The sequence below is a fragment of the Culex pipiens genome, chromosome 3, assembly GCF_016801865.2.
Source record: "Culex pipiens pallens isolate TS chromosome 3, TS_CPP_V2, whole genome shotgun sequence".
NCBI lineage: Eukaryota > Metazoa > Arthropoda > Insecta > Diptera > Culicidae > Culex > Culex pipiens.
The window spans coordinates 664,468-689,130 of NC_068939.1; the positions used below are offsets into that span (position 1 = coordinate 664,468).

The following is a 24,663-nucleotide window of genomic DNA, read 5'->3' on the forward strand; positions in this document are numbered from 1 at the left end:
CCCCTTCAGCAAGTTTGACGCGAGCTTTTTTTACGCACAACAACTCGGAATCCTCCACATATTACGAAACGTTTCATTGCCTTTATTTTAAACCAACAACCCTACGTATTTTAACGGCGACCCCCCGCGATGACAGTCCGATTCCATCAGTGGAGCCAGTACTACAGAGAGACACCAACCAGTCAGTCCGTGTTTGTACGCAATCGAGAGAGCTTCACACAAGAAATTCCCAATTAGTCAGCGAGGAAATTTTAATTTACCGTTTCATTTCGGGACACCGCCGCCGTGTTTAGAACATATTGTGCAAATTTAAAGTGCCAGCAAATCGTTCCGGTTGTGTTGAAGGTTGGCAGCAAGGAAAATGCTTGAGATTTAGGCGTTTTTGACCGTGGGAAGCGCCTGTTTTGTTCGAAAAAAGTGGGCTGAAAAATTTTTTGCTCACGAGAGTGGTCACGGTAGTGCAAGAGGGGGTGGGGGAGGTGTGAATATTTTTCTTGGGCCAGTCTTCTGTCGCCGTCACCAGCTCCGCGCAGTGTTGCCAGAAGAAAGTTGAATGATGATCAACATTGACTTTTTTAATTAAATTGTTTGAAATATTGAATCAAATTGACTTACCAAAAAACAAAAATAATTGCAATTATTAATGTTTCTTGCAACTATTTTTCATTTACATTTACCGCTTGGTAACTTAAGTACACTGAAACACCGATGGTTTGACACCAACTGTTGTCAATCGAACGGGGTCACTTTTTAGTTTGACACCCTCTTTACACAGAGCTCACACTAACTACTAAATATTGGGTTTGATAGTAAATGTGAGTCCCGTGTAAAATGTCAGTTCGTCACATTTCAGTTTGACTTTGTCAAACCACCGGGGTACCAATTGGGTACTAAAGCCCTATGTAAATTTTTATGTACAACGGTAAAAAACACGATTAAAAACCATTTCTGATCACTTTTTTTCATTTTAATGCAAAATTATTTTTTTACAAGACAACATTTTTTCGATGGATCAACTATGGTCCCCTTGGAACGAGCTGTCAAGTAGGAGCTTTTCTGTCAAGAAGGACCGTGAAGTTAATTTTTCAAAATTGATTTAAAAATCCATTTTAAACTCTTTGTGGTCGTACAAAGGGTCAATGTACTCAGAAAAACAAGCTTTATCGCTGTAAACAATAATATCAGCAATCCAAGCTTCATTTTAGGACCCAATTAACAAGTGTCAGACAAAAAAGTGACCAAATTTTTTTAAACTAAATATTGAGAAACAATGAAATAAAAAAAAACGCAAATTAAAACAAAATCTTTGACCTTTAAATTTTTTTAAAATTAAAACCAGAAAGTTCTGCAATTTTTTGATTACTAAGTTTTGGGATCCTGTAATTTTGAAAATTAAAATAAATTTTAACCCTTTCGAGCCTGATGGGTCATATATGACCCGAATATCAAAATTTCCAAAACTAGCCTATAATTTTCGTATGGTAATAAAAATCATTTTCCCATCATTGACTAAACTTTTTTTTTTGAAATTCAGGCCTCAAAGGGTTTAACAAGATTAAAAATACAGTCCAGACTCGATCATCCGAAGGTTTTTATGAAACTTCGGATAATCGATCACGACCAAACAATTTTTATTGTTTTTGTTTTTACTTTTGACATCAAACTCGAGTTCTACGACTTCGTTTTAGTCATATTTGAACATTTGATTGCTTTTTAAATTAAAAATTGCATTTTTCAATATGTTATCACAACCATTTTGGCCGCCATCTTGGATTGAAAGTTCTAAATCTTTTCAGAGTAGTTATGCTCTACAATCAAAAATAATGCAAAGAAAAAATAGTTTTTTCATTATTCGATTATCCGAAGTGATTTTTTTCCGAGATCTTCGGGTCGTGCTTCGGATAATCGAGACTGTATATAAAATTTGAAGTTTATGAATTTATGGATTTTATAATCAGACCTGAAAAAATCAAAAACTAAAGAACCAAAATAAAATTAGATTTTTTTTAACTTTTTCTAGAAATTTTAAAAATATAGACACATTTTGTACTCGATTATCCAAAGTCCTCGTCAAAATTTTGCTCCAGATAATATAATCACGCAATTTTTATTTTTCTCAAAATTTGGGTCTCCAACTAATAATATGACTCTAAAAAGATGATAATAAAAAGAGCGGCATTGAAAAATTTAGGATTTTTTTAATGTTACAATTTTTGAGTTTTTATTTATTATGATCGATTTTTATTTATTAAGGGGTAGGCGTGGCTGAATGGTTACGCTGTTCGCTTTGTAAGCGGAAGGTTCTGGGTTCGATTCCCATCTGCTCCTATCGGGAAATTATGGAAAGAAGGAATTCTGAACATTTGAATATGAACGAAAAATTCATTAGCTCGCGGCGGGGTTCGATCCCCCGTCCTTTGGGTCAGCAGACAAAAATGCTTACCACCAGACCATCGAGGCTTAGTTTACTTGAAGGATTAAGAATGCTATAAGAATCCAAGAAACTTGATTGGAATCTGTGTGAACCTAAGAACAGGAAAATGCAATATTGAATGCAAGTTGAATTCAAGGACACCGGTTGCATAATTGTTAGGCGAATATTGAACTTTCAACACGACCAGAATTCACCACAAAAAGCGTGGTGAACCGAATTGGAAAGCTTCCAAAAATGAATCCAAGAACATACCAAGAGTTTTTTTTGATTAGGTCCTATAAACATATGAAAGACAATAGTTTATTGGTCCTTTTCAAAAAAAAAACTCTGGATACGAAGAATTAAGGACTATAAATAGATTTGACCGGCCGCATCACTTACCACGGGGAATCCTGACTTCACACCCATCTTACTAACACCCTCAAACCTCGCGTGATACTTTGTCGAAGACGCAGCCGATTTAGCGGTCTTCATCTCTCAAGTATCGGACTAAAATTCCTATCCACTTCCCCGTGTCTTACAACTGGTCGTGGCCGGCGCTGTGATTGGCTATCATGATAGGGACATTTGAAAGTTGCGAAGTGGTGATGATTGGTTCATACTCTTCATCTGTGGTCCACGGAGCAAATTTTTGGAGGTCCTGGCCAATAACAGAGTAGCAACTACGGGTAGACAACAATGCTATGCTATGCTATTATGAACGATTTTTATTTATTTTTTTATATTCGTTTTTTTTTATTTTCTATGGGTCACGAAAAGAATGCGCAATTTTTCTTGACCGTGTTCCTTCCAAGCTTCATACATCGCTTACAAGAGGAGAAAATCAATCAACCTCTTCTTTAAAATATACATTTAAAAAAAACCATTCTGGGCCAGTTTCAAAACAAGCTTAAATTGGGTACTAAAGCCCTAAGTCAATTTTTATGTACAACGATAAAAAACACGATAAAAAACCATTTCTGATCACTTTTTTTCATTTTAATGCAAATTTTTTTTTTTGACAAGACAACATTTTTTCGATGAATCAACTATGGTCCCCTTGGAGCTAGCTGTCAAGTAGGAGCTTTTCTGTCAAGAAGGACCGCGAGGTTAATTTTTCAAAAGTGATTTAAAAATCCATTTTAAACTCTTTGTGGTCGTACAAAGGGTCATTGTACTCAGAAAAATAAGCTTTATCGCTGTGAACAATAATATCAGCAATCTAAGCTTCATTTTAGGACCCAATTGGATTAAATTTGTCACAACAAAATTTGTTAGTCTTTGATAAACCTTACTTTTGGCAACACTGTTGGTGCATCAATCTCGCCACCGAAAGCTCCTTTTTGGAATGAATGAATGTGTCTGTGGTAGTGTGAGTGTTGTTTGAAGCAAACGTCAAAATGATGCGCACCTGTGTGGGTGTCTGACAGCAGAGCTTTTATTCAATCGCGTTGTAAATATACCGTATGTTGTGTGTAATTGTGGTGGCGACGTAAAAAAAAAGGAGAGCTGAGCTCCACCGTGGAAAACAAATTGAGGAAGTGACCAGTGGGACGGGGACGGCGACCAAATTCCTCCTGAATCATTCAAGTTCAACGCTAGAAGAAGGACTCGTTTTTACTTTTGCAGAGTGCATCTCCGACAAAGAAACAGTGAAAATCCCGTTCCAAAAGTGTGGCCTCCGCAGCATTAGAAGAGGAGGGGCAAACCAGCAGCGGAGGTTGTAGAAATATCTGGACTTTAGTTGATGTAATTGTGTGCGCCAGTGTGAGCAAGCAAAAGGCAAGAAGAGCACACACGTCCATCATCGAAAGTAAGCGACTGCTTACAGTTTCCTGCCGTGGCCCCCCGGAACATCGCCGGACACCTACGCAAATTCCAAATTTTGCATGATTTTGGCTCGTACCACAAAGCTGCTGCTTCGGAGACGTTCGGTAAGTGTGCCTTTGCTGCACTTTTACTTTCACTTTCTCAAGCGTGAATCATGGTTCTTCCGGATAAAGGATTTATTTTGCTTCCGGTAGGTGGGCGTCACTTTTCATGGCTAACGGGAACATTAACAACACCCATTTTACTGGTTATTTCTCACGCAACTCACAAATACAAAACACTAATGAATTAAATTGACACTGTCCGGTCGTATCTGCAATGCCAAAATTCGATAAGAACTCAGATAACAAAAATCCGTGCTTCTTTTGCTGTCAAATTTAAAAACAAGTTAAAAATTCGTCATCAATCGTCATTGCCACTGGCTAAATAAAGTAACTTAACTCGCAGAGAGCTTCAAAGCTGTTATTTAAGGCACGTCACGTTCCTCTTGATCCGAGTCCTCGTACAACACACATGACCCTGTGGTGGCCGGTCAACTACTCAGTACGGAAAGTGTGCGTGTGCATGTATGTATGTTTGCCCCAGGCGGCGAAAGGCCTTGAAAAGGAAGTCTCGCGAAAACTTCATCATGCAGAGCAGGTTCTCTGATCGGCCTAATTAAGATTCAGTTGCGATCGAATTATTTTGGTAAACAATGATTGCGCAAATTTTGACTCTCCCCCACTTCCTGGTGTGAAATGCAAAAACGTAAGATAGCCCCTTTCGGAATTGACCGTTCAGCGCGAACAAGTGAAATGCCTTTTCCTGGCGCTGTTCCGAGTGATTGATTTACACATTATGTTGGCTGGTTTCTGATTACATACATTGCCGCTTGGCTCAAGAGTGTGAGATCAAGGCTGCATACCTGGTTGCAGTTGGATGTAAATTTCTCTCAGCTTACTTTGAAGACATGTATCGAATTACGAGGATTTTAGGTCGTAACAAATAACACGCCGTACATCGACCAACAGTTACCTAATGCAATGCTGACTATATTTACTTGTTCTAGCGGTCACGTTGCAGGATACGCGGGTTAAAGCGTGAGGACATTCCTGGAGCAACATTTGAAAAGGGCGGTACGACATTGATCTTACGGCCTTTCATTACACGCGTTTAAATGGGACGAAAGGCCGTAAGAGCAATGTCGTACCGCCCCTTTCAAATGTTGCTCTGGATTCATATAACTTTTTGTATAACTCTATTGTAGTCTCATGTCTGTGCAATATGTCGCTGGCGCCGCCATAAAGCTGTTATTTTCCCTCCCCAGAAGAAAAAAAACTTGGTTCGCACATTTCTCATGCAGCACCTCAACCAACCAGCACACAGACAAAGCAGAACAGAAAAACTGCGTCTGTCGTTCGCCAATGTTGGGCGTTGAAACAGCTCAAAATTCTCGACCTAACGCTGTGTGCCGTTAGTCATCGACTTGCTGCTGGAAGGTTCCGCGATAACGATAAGATAAGCAAACTATACACCGACGACAAAGGAAGGTGGCCAACCAAACACAAACGTATCAGGTGTAAATTGACAATCCCCCAGGGTGGCCACTCAAGTCGGGAAATCGGGAAAGTCGGGAAAAAGTCGGGAAAAAGTCGGGAATTCGCCAAAATCCGCAAAAAATCGGGAAAAAGTCGGGAATTTATGATTTTTTTGTCAAAAAGTCGGGAAAAGTCGGGAATTCTTAGCATACTTGTTTGAAAGTTATTTTTTAACTCTTTAATAATTCTGTAATATTTAGTACAATTTTAAAATTGAATTCAATCACCCTGGGCCTTGTAAAGTCAAGGGGCATGATTTGATCCTAGTGCATTAGTTAAAATTTGGGTATACATTCTTTTTTATAAGCACTATGGACACCACTTCATGCTACGAGAACTCGCTTTGCCGCAGCCCCAGGGCTTAAGCGTTGACCGATAAGCTGTCTTCGTGAACTAGGTAGTTCTCCGATAGTGAAAATATCACAATTGCACAAGACACCGCTGCTTCTGTGACTTTTTCACTATCACAATGTGGGATTTAGGTGGGACTTTAGGATAGTACAATTGTGTTGTTGCTTAGCATTAGCATTTAAAATAAATCTGTATCCTTTACAAATCTATTTGATGTTAAAGTTAGTTAATTAGTTAAGTTAAAGTAATGCTGTCAATAAACTTTGATTGATGTAGAATACTAGGCATTCTTTTATGTCAAATTGTCCATAGAGTCTCGATCAATCAACAATGTAATGATATCGGACAAAATTCGTTGATCTGTTGAACTAACGGTTTTCGGATTATGATTGTATCGACCATTGTTGCGAATCGAGGAACTACGGATTTTTTGACGTAAATGGTCATTTCTTTTTCAAATCGCGGTTTCTATCCTATTTGTATATCAGTTCATAAATTTTTATTTTTTTGATAGAAGTAGTGCTATAACAGGTAAAGGAATGTTTAGTTTTGAACATTAAGTTTAGAGGATTTTAGATTAAAGTTTAGATTTTCAATCCAAAGTAGTTAGCAAATGAATATTTGGACTTAAATGAATAATTGAACATTTTGGACTTATGAATAACACACAACTGTGCATTTATTCTAGAGTCAGATCCATACAGCGTCAGTGTTTATTTGGTCGAAGTGTACTAATTCATTGGCAGATCTGATTCTAGTTGTAATGTACGACAAGACTACAGACGGACGTGACAGGACGAGGGCCCAGTTTAGAGGTTTCAACATCAACGATGTGCGGCTGGATCACCCTCCAGAAAAAAAAAAAAAATATTTAAAATTGAATTCAATCAATTCTGCTTTAGTAACTTACTTTAAATTTGAGGTTCTTTTCACTATTTCAATATATTTGAGTATGGAAAAGCTGTTTAAGACATTCAAAATCTTAACAAATATTGTATGCCTTTGACACAGATTTTCATAATATTTTTTATGAATCAAATGATCTTTATTAATTTTTGTTTATCAAACAAGAGGTAAAGTTAATGAAAATAATAGTTATAATTCTATTTCATTTTGTCACATATATTGAATATTCGAAAACAGATTCCAACTTGAGTTTGGCAATGTTTTTTTTTTTGTAAATTATTTTTAATAGTTTAACTAAATTCATTAAGTAATTTAAAATATTTTTTTCCCCAAATGTTGTCCTTGAACTTTATTTGTGAGAATGGGTAAATTACCTACTGTAGATAAAGCTTGATTTTCAGTTTTAGAAAAACTTAAATATCCTTTTTTTTTTTTTTTTTTGGGAGGGTGATCCAGCCGCACATCGTTGATGTCGAAACCTCTAAACTGGGCCCTCGTCCTGTCACGTCCGTCAGTAGTCTTGTCGTACATTACAACTAGAATCAGATCTGCCAATGAATTAGTACACTTCGACCAAATAAACACTGACGCTGTATGGATCTGACTCTAGAATAAATGCACAGTTGTGTGTTATTCATAAGTCCAAAATGTTCAATTATTCATATAAGTCCAAATATTCATTTGCGGATAACTACCTAACTTGAATTGAATACAAGATTTAAAGCAAGCTATCCGAAAGCTACTCTTATCTCAAATCCCCGACATTTTAATTAATAGCCAAAAAAACGTTTCTTGTAAAACCTGTCTGGCTTCTTTTAAAAAAACAAAAAAAAATGAATAACAGTTCATATTTTACAAGTCGTGAATTGAAATAGAGACGACCATTTGATCGTCAGAATTCCAGTAGATCCTCGATTCGCAACAATGGTCGATACAATCATAATCCGACAACCGTTAGTTCAACAGATCAACGAACTTAGTCCGATATCATTTCACTATTGATTAATCGAGACTACGGAAATTTTGACAAATCATAATGGTTTTTATGCTACTTGAATGAAAATCACCGATTCTGATAGAATTACTAAATTCACTGTTACTAATTTTGTCCCTAAATAACTAAAGGCAAAGTATTAAAAGTTGATATTTATAGTTAAAATCCTAAATTATACAATTTTTTTTTAAAACCCGCATCCTAACCTGACACCCACATTAAGATAGGGAAAAATCACATATGTAGCGGTTTATTGTACAAATGTGATATTTCCACTATCGGAGAACCTCCTTGTCTCGATGACAGCTTACCGGCCATCGATTAAGCCCTGAGACTGCGCCAAAGTGGGTTCTCGCAGCATGAAGTGGTGTCGATGTGTAAAAATGGAAGCTTCAGCAATATACTGAACACTTCGATTTTAATTCCACATCGAATCAAATCATACTTTTTGCCAAACAAGCATCAAACCTATGACACTCATTATGACAAAGCCCAGGGAGTTTTAGGAAAACTTAAATATCGAATCAAATCCAAAACTGAAAAAAAAATTACGTTTTGAAAACAAAGAAAATATTGAAACTGCAAAAAAATCCAAGAAATGTTGAGTTATTGCAAAATTGTTTAAATTTTTTTCCTATAAAACATTTTGCTTAACATAAGTGGGAAAACATAAAATCATATCAAACTGAATTTTCATTTAAAAAAAACAGTTATATACTGTCCACTAGATAAATTAACATTGATTAAAATAATCAATATCAAAAATTACAAAACTAAAAAGGGAACTTGGCCATAATAGTAGTTTATGCAAATCCGACGCTCCGTATTGAACTGATTCGCGTTCGAACAAAACCGTCGAAATTTTATATATATATATATATAAATATATATATAAAATGCCTATAGCTGGATTTTTTTTAATTCACTTAGAATTTTTTTTCGGTGCTTAATATTCACTATTCTTATGCAAAGTTTTTTTTTTTAATTATTCTTTAGATAAGAAATGCCTATTATTTGAGCATTTTGGAAAAGTCTGGGAAAGTCGGGAAAAAGTCGGGAATTTGAAAATGGGATTTGAGTGGTCACCCTGCAATCCCCACACATGGACGGCTTTCTACCAGCCAGCCAGCATGTGTGACCTTAGACATATTTGTCAATTGATTGCTCGTCGAGTTCGGTATTGCCCGTCAAGGTCGGCAGAACCATCGTCTCAAAGGGAAGGGGACGCTTTAAGGATAATCCACCCTTAATTAGATATAATTTCCTCACTGTTATGACGCAGAAAGTTTCTATCGATCTGCCCCTGTCCTGCTGCAGTACGACAAACCGCAAAACATTAATCGGAACCATTTGGTGGTCAACCGATTAGCAACCGCATGCAAAATCCTCCGGCCTGCCGGTGGTGCGTCCGGATCGATTTCCGCCCACGGTAAAGAGCCGAACAAAAATGCAATCGACACCCGCACCGCAAAGAAAACGAACAGGTGGACGGAACCAGGCTGGACGGTGCGAATCACTTTTGTGGATTCTTTCGGGGCTGTCAATGGAATCAGTGCTGATTTTTTCGTTGCACTTTGATGTAACATTTATTTTTGATTATTTAAGAAAAAATTAAAACATCCCAAACTTGAAATACTTGTGTGGATTTTGTTGTACGAAATTGGAATTTTTCACGTAGTCGTGTTTAAGTTAGCCTGTAAAAAAAATCCTTATCTTCTCGGAATAAAGGCAAATAAACTGAAATCGCGCCTTTTTTCGTTGGCTTCAAATCTGTCTGTTAAAAAAAGTCTAATTCAGCAAACATCCCTGGTTGGTCAGAATTATGTTTCTAACATTTCAACATAAAAAGCCTAATCATAAAAATCTGCCTGAACTCATTTACTTTATTTTACAGTAGTTTTTATTCTAGTTCTGTAATACATTATAAATTGAGGCATCAGTTTTTATCCCACTTGAAAGCTTTTATTTTGAAATCAAAGTACAATGTTTTTGTTTTGGCCTGTTTTAAATATCAAAATATTCTAATCTAAACAAACTAATACAAACCAGCCCATGTTTCGAAGGAATCCTGAAAAAAACCTTTAAAGTAGATTACGCCTAGCCTTCTTCTTGCCATTTGTCAACATTTGTAGTGCGCCATTTCATTAGAATGGATTGGAACCTCACAAACGTTGAAGCGGCCAGGCCTACTGCGTAAAGTTTACCGCAAAGATTATTCGTTGAAGTGGGTGTTGAGCTTGCATTAAGAAATATCAAAATATTGTACACAAACATGATTGTTGTGTTGTTTCAATTCGCCCCATGTGCCTCGATTCACCCCAGATGACGGGAACAGATGCGTAGTTTGTAGAGTTATTAGTTATTAGCTAGTCCCGGTAGAACATTCTTCTATTTCGGTAGATTTTCCTACTCATCTAGCTAGGTTCTTCGTGTCCTCTTAAAAATAGCAATTTTTGTATTATAAACAATTTCCCTGGGCTTTGTCATAATGATTATCATAGGTTTGATGCTTGTTTGGCAAAGAGTATGATTTGATTCGTTGTGGAATTAAAATCGAAGTTTTCAGTATATTGCTGAAGCTTCCATTTTTACACATGGACACCACTTCATGCTACGAGGACCCACTTTGACGTAGTCTCAGGGCTTAATCGATGGCCAGTAAGCTGTCATCGAGACAAGGAGGTTCTCCGATAGTGAAAATATCACATTTGTACAATGAACCGATACATATGTGATTTTTCCCTTAATGTGGGTGTCAGGTTAGGATGTGGATTTTTAAAAATTTAGTTTTTGTAGAATTTAGGATTTTTACTATAAATATCAACTTTTTATGCTTCGCATTTAGCTATTTAGGGACAAAATTAGGAATAGTGAATTTAGTAATTCTATCAGAATCGGTGATTTTCATTCAAGTAGTATAAAAACCATTCTGATTTGTCAAAATTTCCATAGGGTCTCGATCATTCAATAGTGAAATGATATCGGACTAAATTCGTTGATCTGTTGAACTAACGGTTGTCGGATTATGATTGTATCGACCATTGTTGCGAATCGAGGATCTACTGGAATTCTGACGATCAAATGGTCGTCTCTATTTCAATTCACGACTTGTAAAATATGAACTGTTATTCTTTTTTTTTTGTTTTGTTTTTTTTTTTTTGTTTTTTTTTTTGTTTTTTTTTTTTTTTTTTTTTTAAAGAAGTCAGGCAGGTTTTACAAGAAACGTTTTTTGGCTATTAATTAAAATGTCGGGGATTTGAGATAAGAGTAGCTTTCGGATAGCTTGTTTAAATCTTGTATTCAATTCAAGTTAGGCAGTTAACCGCAAATGAATATTTGGACTTATATGAATAATTGAACATTTTGGACTTATGAATAACACACAACTGTGCATTTATTCTAGAGTCAGTCCATACAGCGTCAGTGTTTATTTGGTCGAAGTGTACTAATTCATTGGCAGATCTGGTTCTAGTTGTAATGTACGACAAGACTACTGACAGACGTGACAGGACGAGGGCCCAGTTTAGAGGTTTCAACATCAACGATGTGCGGCTGGAAAACCCTCCCAAAAAAAAAAAAAAAAAAAATTTGTATTATAAACAATTTAAAGATCAGTACTTTGAGCTGTCTCAACCCCAGCTTTACTTGAAAATGTCTGCAATGACGAGAACGTGGATTTTTTTCTAAGTAACCTTTTCGAAACAACGTTTTGACAAGCTTTGCAAGCCTCCCGCAATGGAATACCACCTTCAGACTTCGGTCACATTCAACCCTTTGTTTACTTACTCTTATCTTGGAATTGTCTAAAAAAACATGTTCAGTCTCCGTCAATCACTCCTGAAACGATAATAGATGCTGTCATTTCTGCAGCTGCCACATCCAGTTGGATTTCTGCCGTTTTAAAAGAAAATTGAGCTAAAACAACAGAATGTTTATCCAAACGTTTTGTATGTTTTTGATTTCCGTTTTGAATGCTAAATTTGGCAGAAAAATTAGCTGATTTTTGTGATCCTAATCTACGTCGAAAAAGGCAAATCAACAAACAGTAAATAGTTCTAACACACCAAAGATATACATTTCACACGCTTTATTGATTTTTTTGCAAACCATATTGTGTGATTATTGCGCCAGCCGCTATATTTTTTTTGCATACATTTGTCCCACGGAACATCCGCGTCATCGGGTCACTGTAACTGTGTACGGTCACAACTAATTCAATTACGCGAGGTGTGGGGAGCCAACCTGTCCCGTGTGGTAACAGTTTAGTCCTGCTTAGCATTCCAACCAGGAAGCATAACAACACTGGGTTTTTTTTTGGGTTGAAAGAATCCAGCGACCTATTAGAGTTGATAATAACAAATAAAAACGCCGTTTATAAACTTTCAAGGAGATTTTGCAGGTGAAGAAGATAACGCTCAGACTGCTTGATTAACAAACGTTGAGTGCAAATATCGTTAACGAGAGACTGTTTGGCTACCAAATGTTGTAGAATTAATCTACTTCCATTGAAGTGAATACAAAAGGAAGCACTGAACCACTTCGCGTTTTACCAAGTCAACGACCTAGCCCAAGTAGTCGTGAATCACTGGCACTAGAAGCAGTAAAGCAAAGCCGATGATATCGGATTTATAGTTCGCTCGCGCCGCTAATGCATGGTGGATATTTTTTTTTGTGTGTTTTGTGTCGGACTCATTTGTGTACTAACAGCTTTCAGGGAACTAACTGTGTTGTATATACTTTAATTATCTAAATATAATACGATGACGAAAATCCACAACCATTTTTTTTTGCTCTCCATTTACAGTGCTGCGCGCAATGATTGTTCCCCTCAAATAACTAACTTAGAGCAGTTCTAAAACCTGCGTGTATTGAAAATAAGAACCAAACAAAAGTCCGGAGAAACACTAGGTTCGTGTTCGTGCGTGTGCGTGTTATTTTGCGAGAGAAAGTTTAGTAGACTATCAAAAGTCCACTCATCAAATCGACCAATCAATCAATCAACCAACATCACCAGCAGCAGCCAGTTTCTGGACACGAGGCATACTCCTGTTTGACAACATATTTTCACTCACTCTCGGAGGGCGCCCGCAATAGCTGCAACAACAACAACAACACCACCTTTAGCCACAGACATATACGCAATCACGCAAACATCTCGTAACTCATCCAAACGGCCGCGGCGATACGAGTTTATATTGTTCACGCATAAAGTTTCGCTAATAGTGCTACTTCCAGCATCGCCTCTCTTCGGGTAGCCACCAGCAGCAATCATTAGACCACGAGTAAGTTCGAGCATGGTGTACTTTTTTTTCTAGTTGATACCAAATACTTAATAACTTTGTTTTATGCTGCCGTATTATTTTATCTATTTTTTTTTTTTTTTTTTTAAATGATCTTTTTCATTTTTTTCTGCCTTGCTTTGAGCAAAGTTCTTCTAATACTTTTGCCCACAAAATAATTCGACATGGCAGTACCCATGTCGTATAAAAATCCCCTATGCAAAACAGCAAGCTGAGAAAAACGTCTCACCCATAAAGCAGGTATTAAATTATGACAAACAACAAACAAACTAACACTTTTTTGACAGTCTGACAATTTGCCAGCTTTGTTTGTTTGCATTTGATTGCAGAAACGTCACCTTGCATACATTTAGCTTTGTTTGCAAGTTTGGCAAACTGTCAAACTCGGAAAAGTGCGAGTTTTTTTGTTTGGTTGTCGTAGTCTGATACCTCCTTAAGGCTACGTGTTAGATATTTGTGAATTTTAGGAACAAAGTACTGAGTTTGTGAGTTTTTCTGATAGTTCACATGCTTTAGAACCAGATTGCATCAGTAACTCAAAAGAGATAAATATGCATATGGGACATTTTTGCGAACATGAGCAGTAAAGATCTGTTAAAAGTTCAATGTTGAACTTCAAAAGATTATTTCCTGGGATTGTATCAAAACCTACTCTCCGTACAATAAAATACAACGCGCCAGAACGACTGGCATAAACTTTTATCACTTTTTCAATTGACCTTCAGTTTGCTAGAAGTGTTTGAATGTTGTTTCACGCTGTGCACCTTCCCCCCACCTTTCAGTGAAACGAAACGACACGCAAATGAACGTTGCTGGCATACGCAGGAACATCAAGAACCTTGCCCACAACTATTCCGATGCACAGATCAAGGTACGCGAGGCGACCTCCAACGATCCATGGGGACCGTCCTCCACGATCATGGCGGAGATCGCCGACCTGACGTACAACGTGGTGGCCTTTTCGGAGATTATGCAAATGATCTGGAAGCGAACGAACGATCACGGCAAGAACTGGCGCCACGTGTACAAGGCCTTGCTGCTGCTGGAATATCTGATCAAAACCGGCACCGAAAAGGTCGCGCAGCAGTGCAAGGAGAACATCTATGCCATCCAAACGTTGAAGGATTTCCAGTACATGGAAGAAGGTAAGGACCAGGGAATGCACGTCCGTGAGAAGGCAAAACAGTTGGTGTCCCTGCTGAAGGATGACGAGAGATTGAAAAATGAACGTGCCCGGGCCCTCAAGGCGAAGGAGCGTTTTGCCAGGACGGCCAGCGGCTTCGGGTCGGACGGATCCATCGACGGACCAACCCAGCGAGATTCACGGGTAGATATTCAGCCATCGTTGATCATTTTGGGCGCTAACCCAGTTGCGTATTGTTTTTAGCCGCCCAACTGGGGTGAGGGTGAACCTACGGCGGCCGCTGCGGCGGCGGCGGCTGCAGCAGCAGGTCGACCAGTTTCCGAGATTGAGTTTGTTCGGCCGCAAACCGTGGGCGAAGAGGAGCTACAGCTGCAGCTGGCGATGGCAATGTCCCGCGAAGAAGCCGAACAGGAAGAGCAGAAGCGACGAAGCGACGATGTGCGGCTGCAGCTGGCACTGAGTCAAAGCGAACAGGACTTCAAGTATTAGCTGGGTAGAATGTTTGGTGGGGAGCACGCTAACTTTTGGCTTTTCTTACAGAACTGACGATAAACCCGAAAGTTCCGCTTTGGTGGATCTGCTGGACATTTCGTTCGGAGCCGCCGGTATTTCCAGTCCGCACCAGCAGCCGGGACCGTCCACCAGCGTTGATCCGTGGGGAGTGCCTGTCGCCGGAGGATCGAGACCACAGGTAGGTGTTTTCGAATGTGTTTTCTGTACGAAATCTGACAAACTCAAATTCACACTCAGTCGTTGAATATTCCGGATAAGCAACAGCAACCAGCAGCGGTATGTTCTGGTTCAATAAAAGTATTTTGCTAGAATGTGACTCTGCCCGGTTCAACTCTCTCAATTTCCCGTTATTAAACACGTTTCTTCCCCTCCCTACCGCAGACTACCGACCCCTGGTCGCGGACATCGTCTCCTCCGGTGGCAGATCCGTGGTTAAACAGTGCCTCTGCCCTGCCCCCGCCAGCATCGTCGAAGCCACCGCTCATGGGAGCAGCAGGACCTGGCGCAACGGGTGGACAGTTGGACGCCTGGGCCCCGTTGCGAACACAGTCGCCATCGGTTACGTCCGGTTCGTCCGTCGAAGGATGGCTACAGAACGGTGCGGGTGCAACGGCGCCAGCCGGAACAAATGGAAACGTCGACCCGTGGCTCAACAAGTCAGCTACGCCTAGTGCGGTAAGCGGGAGGATTTTGATGGTTGGTTGGGAAGAAGTAACGAGTTGTTGTTCAATTTCTAGCCTCTAAACGACGCGTGGCAGCCCAAACGAGCCACTCCAGTGCCTACGGCCGATCCTTGGCAAGCTAACGTTGGTGCAGCCAAACACGATCCATGGGCGCCAGTGTCCGGAAGTTCCGACGGAGCATTCGCCGTATGTTACTTTTGAGTATTTTAAAACTTTTTAGATAGATAGTATTTTCTGCTTTCAGCTTCCTGCCAACCGACCATCTCCTGTGGGAGCCATTACCTCGCCTACATCTGACCTTGATGAGTTCGACATCATCACAAAGAGGAGCAACAATGTCGTGAATAACAACCTAAACAACAACGGAGGTTTGTTACGTCCACGATTCAATACTGTAAATTATTTCAAAATTTGCCCTAACCAACAGGCTCCCTCCTGGACGATCTGGACCCGCTGTCCTCAAGCAACACTAGCTCCACCAGCAATTCCGCCTCGGCACCTGCGAAGAAAACGCCGGCGTCCTTCCTCGGGGAAAACTCGGCCTTGGTGAATTTGGACAACTTAATCAAGCCTATCTCAACGGCACCCGGTGGAACGGGCAGCCCCGCGGCCTACAATCCGTTTGGAGAATCGGCGCCGGTGCAGAAAAACCTATTCCAGCAGAATCAACCACAGGTAGCTTTACGTTTGTCCCAGTTTGAAAAAAAAATATATATTTGCTAAATTGCCCTTCACTGTTTTAGGTTCCGTCCATCAACCAGTTAAAACAATCGCCCTTCCCCGTGACGCTGGGAAGTGTTAACCAGGACCCCTGGGCCCCAGTCAACCCAACTGCTGCCGCGCAAGTGAGTATTGCTTTGGTCTAGAGCCAGTCTACCCACAACAACTGCCTCCCAATAAGAACTAACGCATGTCTACTGTTCCAATGTCTGCCAAGTTGGAAGAAAACGGCTTCGACTTTGAAATAAACTCCTCAACCACTAACATTTCTTCGCTGGGCCCGAACGCGGAACCCGGCACCGATCTTGATACTAACAATAACGCTTGTGACATTGACTACGCGCCGGAAGCTAGCAACGAGGAGTACCTTTTCAACACTGAATTCCTCTCCACCTTTGCCGGCAAATCCTTCCGAGCGAACGTTTCGGACGGAACTGCCGCTCCGAAACCCTTCAGTAACGAGACTCTCGAAAACTCTAAGCAGTTAGATGACTTGTACGACTTTGGGTTCGGCATCGACGATCAATATGACGTTAATACAAACTTAAAAACTGACCATGTGAGTAAATCACAAACCTACCCTCTTCCGGTGTAGACATGAACGCTTGACCAAGGCTCTAGTCATTCCCCTGAACCCGTTTCTTTGCTAAAAACAAGCCAAATACTAAACATTTTCTCTTCGCTCTGTTATCTGTTCTTTTCATGTCGCTCGTCTAAATAAAAAAATGCCGTTAAATTCGTACCCATCATTATCACTCGAATTGCTCATGAATTAAACAAAACAAAAAACACTCAATTTTTCTGGTTTTGGTATCGCTGCTGCGGGTGTTGCTGCTGCTGTGGTGTGGTTGTATTGTGATTTGTCCCTGTCGAATAGCCAATGGGAGCTTGGACGCTAAAGTAAAGCACACACAAACACTCACCTAACATAACAAGAAACAAGAGCTAAGCTAACCACCTGGCCGAACCTATGATAGCGCTAAAGAAAAAACAGTCTGGTAAACTATAAACTATTCTCTATCTCTCTGCTCTAATTGGCACTTTTGTGCTTTATCGTACGTTTTCGCATCATTATCACCACTAATTTGAGCTTCCTTTTTTTTTGGTTTCTGCTGATTTTTTTATTTACTTATTGGGTTCACACTTTTTTTAACATCTTAGTTTTAAGGCTGGTATGCTGCTCATGCTCGCATAAATGTCCCATATGCAAAAACAGCAAGCTGAGATAAACATATTTGAAGTTTGTCCCACACATAAGGCTACGTGTTAAGTTTTCGCGAAAAAACTGGATTTCCTCCTGATTTCTAGAACAAAGTACTGGATGTTACAGGCTTTTCTGAAAGCTCACACGATTTTGAACCAAACTGCATCAATAACTGAAAAATGACGAAAATGCATATGGGACATTTATGCGATCAGGGGCAGTATGGATCTCGGAAGGAACGGAAAAATACAGAAATTTTGAAATTAACAAATTAACAATGTATATTCAAAAATATTCGAATATTTCAAAATTAAGGAAATTCTTTGAAAAAAAAACCAGAAATTATCATTAAATTAATAATACAATGCTACAAAGGCAAAGATTCAAAAATTTAAAAATCCACACTTTCAAATCTTAAAAAATCCAAAATTAATAAATTTTTAAATTCAGAAATTCTAATGTTATAAAATCCTTAAATCTTACAATTATGAAATTTTAGATTTTTGAAATTCTTCAATTTCGAAATTTAAAAATTCTGAAATTTTAAGAATAATGTATAGGGTTAAGGATTTAAGAAATTGAGAATTTAGGAATTCAAGGTTTTTTTTTAATTTAGGAATTAAAAGATTTTTAAATTCAGATATTCAAGAATTAGGAATTAAGAAATAAAAAAAACTGTAAATCTGAAAAAAATTAGTTTAATTCCCACAATTTTAAAATAAAAAGTTTTGAAATTTCCTTTTTTTATTTTGCTTGTTGCGTTATTTTTTTCAGTTCTTATAAATAATTTAAAACTCTATTAAATGCTTCATTTTTGGAATCCCTAACTAAAAAAATATTAAATCTTAAATTAAAAAAAATCAAAATACAAATTTTCAAGACAAAGATAAATTTAAAAATCTGAAAATGACAAAAGTAAATAATTCTAAAATTCTGTAATTCTAAAATTCTTTAATTACTAACTTTCAGAAATCTAAAATTTCAAGAATGTAGGGTTTAGGAATTTAAGAAATTAAGAATAATTCAAGAATTTGAATATAGGAATAAATGATTTTTTTAAATCAGATATTTGAGAATTTAAGACTTTAATAAATTTGCAAATAAAAAAAAATATTTTAAGTGACACATTTTTTTAAATTTAAGAGCTCATGAATAAAAAAAATGCTTTTCGGATTTTTTCCGCGTATTTTTTTTTAGTTCTTAAAGTTTTGGACTCTATCAGATGCATACATTTTTAAAATTGTATCTAAAAAAAATCAAATCAGAAATTTTGAAATTTAAGAACATAAACTTCCGAGAAAATTTCAAGTTCAGAATTTTATCTAAAAATCACAAATTAAAAAAACCTATATTCTATAATTTCAAAAGTCTAACATTCTAGAACTCTTAATTCTAAAATTCTATAATTCTGAAATTCTAAAATTTGAAAATTCTTTAATTTCTAAATTTCTGATATTTCAAGAATAAAGGGTTGAGGATTTAAGAAATTAAGAATTCCAGAATTTAGGTATTCAAGTTTTTTTGAATTAAGAAACTAAAGGTTTTTTGAATTCAGATATTAAAGAATTGAAAATTAGGGAATTAAAAAAAAAGGAAAATTTAAGAAAATTTGTTTATTTTTTTATTTTTTATCCTACAATTTTCAAATTTATCGTTCACGAATTTATAATTTTTAAATTTTTGAACTCTATTAACCTTCCCTTGGTATTAAAAAAAAATCACACATAAGGTATTGGCGTCCTTTTCGACCCCAAACTTTAAAAAATCGACAAAAATCCAGTTTTTGACCGATTCCGGTTCTTTTGGTCACAAATGAAAGCTTAGAACGTCCTCTTTCCGAAACCGACCTGAAAACCCAGATTTGGTCACTGTGGCCACCGGGAATCGGCTACAACCGAAAAAGGACCTTTTTGAGACCCCAACTTTGACGACCTGTATCTCCGGCAAATTTCAACCAATCAGGATGCTCCGGGTTGCATTCGACAGGTATTTACCTGTACTTTGACCACAAATATTAATATCAGGGCCAGGTGACCTACCGGTTCCGGAAATCCGGAACATCCGAAAAGTTCATGTTTTACTGTTTTTCACATATATGCGATACCAATACTCTCATGATAGTTGAAATTGATCCATAAAACTTACTAAAAATACAATACACGACTGCCAGAACCACTTTGGAGTGTTAGTGGCCACTTCCGGGTAACCTGGAACCGGTTCCCGGGTACCCGATGAACGGCCAACTTGACTTTTTTGGTGAAAACCCATCATGTTGCACATCAATCTCCATGAAATTGAAAGATATGTCCATCTTGGGTAATGCCGTTGTTCGCTGAGCCATCCTGGCCAATCTGGAATCGGTTTCCGGTGGCCCCTTGGGGACACTTCCGGAATATGAGAGAAACCCTATCATCCGACATATCAAACTTCATGGAATTGAAAGATATGTCAATCTACGGTCATGCCGTTGTTCACCGACCCATTCTGGCCAATCTGGAGCCGGTTACCGGTGGCCCCTTGGGGACACTTCCGGAATATGAGAGAAACCCTATCATCCGACATATCAAACTTCATGAAATTGAAAGATATGTCAATTTACGGTCATTCCATTGTTCCCTGATCCATTCTGGCCATTCTGGAACTGGTTCCCGGTGCCCTTTGGGGACATTCCCGGAATATGAGAGAAACCCTATCATCCAACATATCAAACTTCATGAAATTGAAAGATATGTCAATCTACTGTCATGCCGTTGTTCCCTGATCCATTCTGGCCATTCTGGAACTGGTTCCCGGTGCCCTTTGGGGACATTCCCGGAATATGAGCGAAACCCTATCATTCGATTTATCAAACTTCATAAAATTGAAAGATGTGTTAATCTACGGTCATGCTGTTGCTCGCTGATCCATTCTGGTCAATCTGGAACCGGTTACCGGTGGCCCCTTCGAACACTTCCGGAATATGAGAGAAACCCTATCATCCGACATATCAAACTTCATGGAATTGAAAGATATGTCAATCTACGGTCATGCCGTTGTTCACCGACCCATTCTGGCTAATCTGGAGCCGGTTACCGGTGGCCCCTTGGGGACACTTCCGGAATATGAGACAAACTCTATCATCCGACATATCAAACTTCATGAATATAAAAGATATGTCAATCTACGGTCATGCCATTGATCGCTTATCCATTCTGGCAATTCTGGAACTGGTTCTCGGTGGCCCCTTGAGGACACTTCCGGAATATGAGATAAACCCTATCATCCGACATATCAAACTTCATGAAATTGAAAGATATGTCAATTTACGGTCATGCCGTTGCTCGCTGACCCATTCTGGCCATCATGGAACCGGTTACCGGTGGCCCCTTGGGGACACTTCCAGAATATGAGAGAAATCCTATCATCCGAAGTTTGATATGTCGGATGATGGGGTTTCTCTCATATTCCGAGAGTGTCCCTAAGGGGCCACCGGGAGCCGGTTCCAGAATGGCCAGAATGGGTCAGCGAACAACGGCATGACCGTAAATTGACATATCTATCAATTTCATAAAGTTTGATAAGTCGGATGATAGGGTTTCTCTCATATTCCGGAAGTGTCCCCAAGGGGCCACCGGGAACCATTTCCAAAATGGATCAGCGAACAACGACATGACCTTATTTCATGAAGTTTGATATGTCGGATGATAGGGTTTCTCTCATATTCCGGAAGTGTTCGAAGGGGCCACCAGTAACCGGTTCCAGATTGACCAGAATGGATCAGCGAGCAACAGCATGACCGTAGATTAACATATCTTTCAATTTTATGAAGTTTGATAAGTCGAATGATAGGGTTTCTCTCATATTCCGGGAATGTCCCCAAAGGGCCACCGGGAACCAGTTCCAGAATGGCCAGAATGGATCAGGGAACAACGGCATGACCGTAGATTGACATATCTTTCAATTCCATGAAGTTTGATATGTCGGATGATAGGGTTTCTCTCATATTCCGGAAGTGTCTCCAAGGGGCCACCGGTAACTGGTTCCAGATTGGCCAGAATGGCTCAGTGAACAACGGAATTACCAAAGATGGACATATCTTTCAATTTCATGGAGTTTGATGTGCAACATGATGGGTTTTCACCAAAAAAGTCAAGTTGACCGTTCATCGGGTACCCAGGAACCGGTTCCAGGTTACCCGGAAGTGGCCACTAACACTCCAGAGTGGTTCTGGCAATCGTGTATTGTGTTTTTAGTAAGTTTTATGGATCAATTTCAACTATCATGAGAGTATTGGTATCACATATATGTGAAAAAAAGTAAAACATGAACTTTTCGGATGTTCCGGATTTCCGGAACCGGTAGGTCACCTGGCCCTGATATTAATATTTGAGGTCAAAGTACAGGTAAATACCTGTCGAATGCAACCCGGAGCATCCTGATTGGTTAAAATTTGCCGGAGATACAGGTCGTCAAAGTTGGGGTCTCAAAAAGGTCCTTTTTCGGTTGTAGCCGATTCCCGGTGGCCACAGAGACCAAATCCGGTTTTCCAGGTCGGTTTCGGAAAGGGGACGTTCAAAGCTTTCATTTGTGACCAAAAGAACCGGAATCGGTCAAAAACTGGATTTTTGACGATTTTTTAAAGTTTGGGGTCGAAAAGGACCCCAATACCTTTAAAGTAACTTTTTTTATGGACGCTCCCCTAGAGGTCGTCCAAGGTTTGTTTGTTTTGTGACTACTATAAATTTAATGTCCGAAAATTTCAAGGCTTTAGCATGTATATAGCAAAAGTTATGGCAAATTTAATTTTCAAAAAGGCCGAAAAGGACCCCAATACCGTAGGAAGGTTAAATGCTTCAAAATGAATAATTCGTATCTCACAAAAATTAAAAATGATAAAACTGAAAATTTTAAAATTCTAATTACCTAAAATTCTTAATTCCATAATTTTAAAATTCTAAAAATCTATATACGATAAGCTTAATTTTTTTTAAATTCAGAAATTTTAAAATTGAAATATTCTGAGATTTAAAAATTCTAAGTTTTTAAAATCCTAAAATTGCAAAATTCTAAAATTTCAAGAATCCAAGAAATTTTATAATTTTAGAATGCGCAAATTTTCTTGACCGCGTTCCTTCCTATCTCCGTACTTAGCTTTACTAATTAAACTCTGTTCATATTTTTTTTTTTTGGGTTTCTGCTTACAAAAAATCAGTACAAAATAGTATGAAATGTTATGCTGTAATGATTTTTTATCAACAATTTTCGATCATTCGGCAAGTATTGCTTAATTGTGTTACGCAGTTCACAAAGATTTTTTTCCATTTAACACATTTGTTGAATTTCCATTATTACACCACCACCAACCTCCGAAGTTCTCGCCAGCAAGCAAATTTACGTATTTATTTTGCAGAATAATCTGAACAACAACAACGCTCCTTGGATGAATCCGCAGTCATCGAATCCATTCCTATCGTAAAGAGAGAAGAACTAATGGCAAATCCTGGACTGCAAGTCCAACCACAGAGTTATTGCTATCCATTGAGAAAGAAGCAGCAGATGCAGGCAAATGCGCGCGTGGCATGGAAATAGAACAGAAACTAAAACGGTGGACGATACTTATGCACACACACACCCTCTTTCTCCGAATTGGTGTCGATCAGCTAAACTTCTAGTTAGCTCAATAAAACTGTGTAGTAGAAACAAGAAAAAAAATGATAGAAGCAAACAATAGCAAAACCAAATACTTGTTTTGTCGCGTCATTTATCAATCACTGAGCCGAACATTTAGCGACTGCTGAAATGATAAAAGAAAGAACTAAGAAACACATTCAAAATGCCTTACTACTTGTTTAATAAAGATAAATAAAGCTGCTAGAACAAAAAGATAAACTCTTGAACTTGTTGTTGACTGCAAATCGCTAGTGTGCAACATTAAACTAGACTGTTCTAGCATAAAAGACGAAATAAACAGAACAACAAAATTTGGGTCACTGAAATACTGATAAACAGTTAGTGTAATGATGGTTGGGGGGATATTTTTTGTACGGCTAAACATAACGACTACCACGAATCAATTTTGAACGTTTATATAAGCAAAACACAGAACTTTTTTCATAAATGTGATAACTGTTACCACATACTTTTACTAGAAACAAAAGTGTAGGTACATCCAAATAACTATACGTCGTGACTGTGACAAACAATTGGCTCTAGATTTTTCTACTCATCGGAACTTTCACGACAACAAACCTAAGCTGAACGAAAAAAAACTCCCCACAATGAGATTCATTTGCAAATTATTTTCCACATAGACTTTAGCATCGCTTACCGCGCCATGCCCCCGCATCTCGTGGGAGACACCCCGACGACCACATTAAGCTTTATTTAAACGAAACACAAGAAAAAAACAAATATTCGTTTCCAATACTATGGGTAACATGCAAAGTATTTTTTCATTCTCTTGCGGTAAGAAAACAAAAAAAGTATCACTAAAAATCATATTTTCTTTTATTGGGTACTGTGAGAGTAGGAGAGGAACAGTTTTTTTTTTCTTGCAAATATTTATTGAAACCTAGTTATTATTTGTCGTTACGAGCAAGCAAAAAATTAAAACACACAGTAAAGTAAACCGTAGTATATTCGAGTTTTGTTTAAACCTTGCTGCTTAACCATCGATGATTTTGAGTTATTTATTAGCTTGGAATGATTTTTTGAACACGGTGGCAAGCTAAGAAAGGATTAGGTGAGGAAAGGATGGAATGAACTGGTATTTTATTATTCGTTCCTTCGATAAAATATAGATATATCTGAAACTGGACTTGTAAACGAAAATGAACTTTCTTTTCTAAATTTAGACTACAAATTGACTAATTCTAAGGAATACCCATTCGATGGGAATCTGATCAATATAAAATGGAACTTGTATAAAATGAAGAAAAAAAAAGATTATATAGAACGCAAGAATGGAATTATATATTTTTTAAAAAATAAATTGATTTCAACACTTGAATGCTTCTGCCTTTTGTGAGTATCCGAAAATCCCATCAATA

The 24,663-nt window shown here is 38.2% G+C and overlaps 1 protein-coding gene across 11 annotated transcripts; it reads left to right on the forward strand.

Moving 5' to 3' along the window:
- Positions 1–167: 167 nt before the first annotated feature.
- LOC120427602 (epsin-1) lies at positions 168–24,623 on the forward strand. 11 transcript variants are annotated; one of them, XM_052709419.1, is made up of 14 exons: positions 168–345; positions 4,019–4,347; positions 12,876–13,353; positions 14,154–14,698; positions 14,759–14,997; positions 15,056–15,206; positions 15,266–15,304; positions 15,410–15,703; positions 15,766–15,897; positions 15,956–16,079; positions 16,139–16,386; positions 16,455–16,556; positions 16,649–16,990; positions 23,025–24,623. In XM_052709419.1, coding segments are annotated over exons 3-14 (2,283 nt in total). In that variant the 5' UTR covers positions 168–345; positions 4,019–4,347; positions 12,876–13,352; the 3' UTR covers positions 23,091–24,623. The 11 variants fall into 11 exon arrangements, 9 of the variants coding, with proteins under 9 accessions (XP_052565379.1, XP_052565380.1, XP_039448409.1 ...); XM_052709420.1 differs by having other exon boundaries at positions 4,022–4,347; XM_039592475.2 differs by having other exon boundaries at positions 4,043–4,347.
- The last annotated feature ends 40 nt before the right edge of the window (positions 24,624–24,663 follow it).

Coding starts and splice junctions, on each gene's coding strand:
- LOC120427602 (XM_052709419.1), top strand. Junction 14,998..15,055: donor CAAAGCGAACAGGACTTCAA/GTATTAGCTGGG, acceptor CTTTTCTTACAG/AACTGACGATAAACCCGAAA. Junction 15,704..15,765: donor AGTCAGCTACGCCTAGTGCG/GTAAGCGGGAGG, acceptor TTCAATTTCTAG/CCTCTAAACGACGCGTGGCA.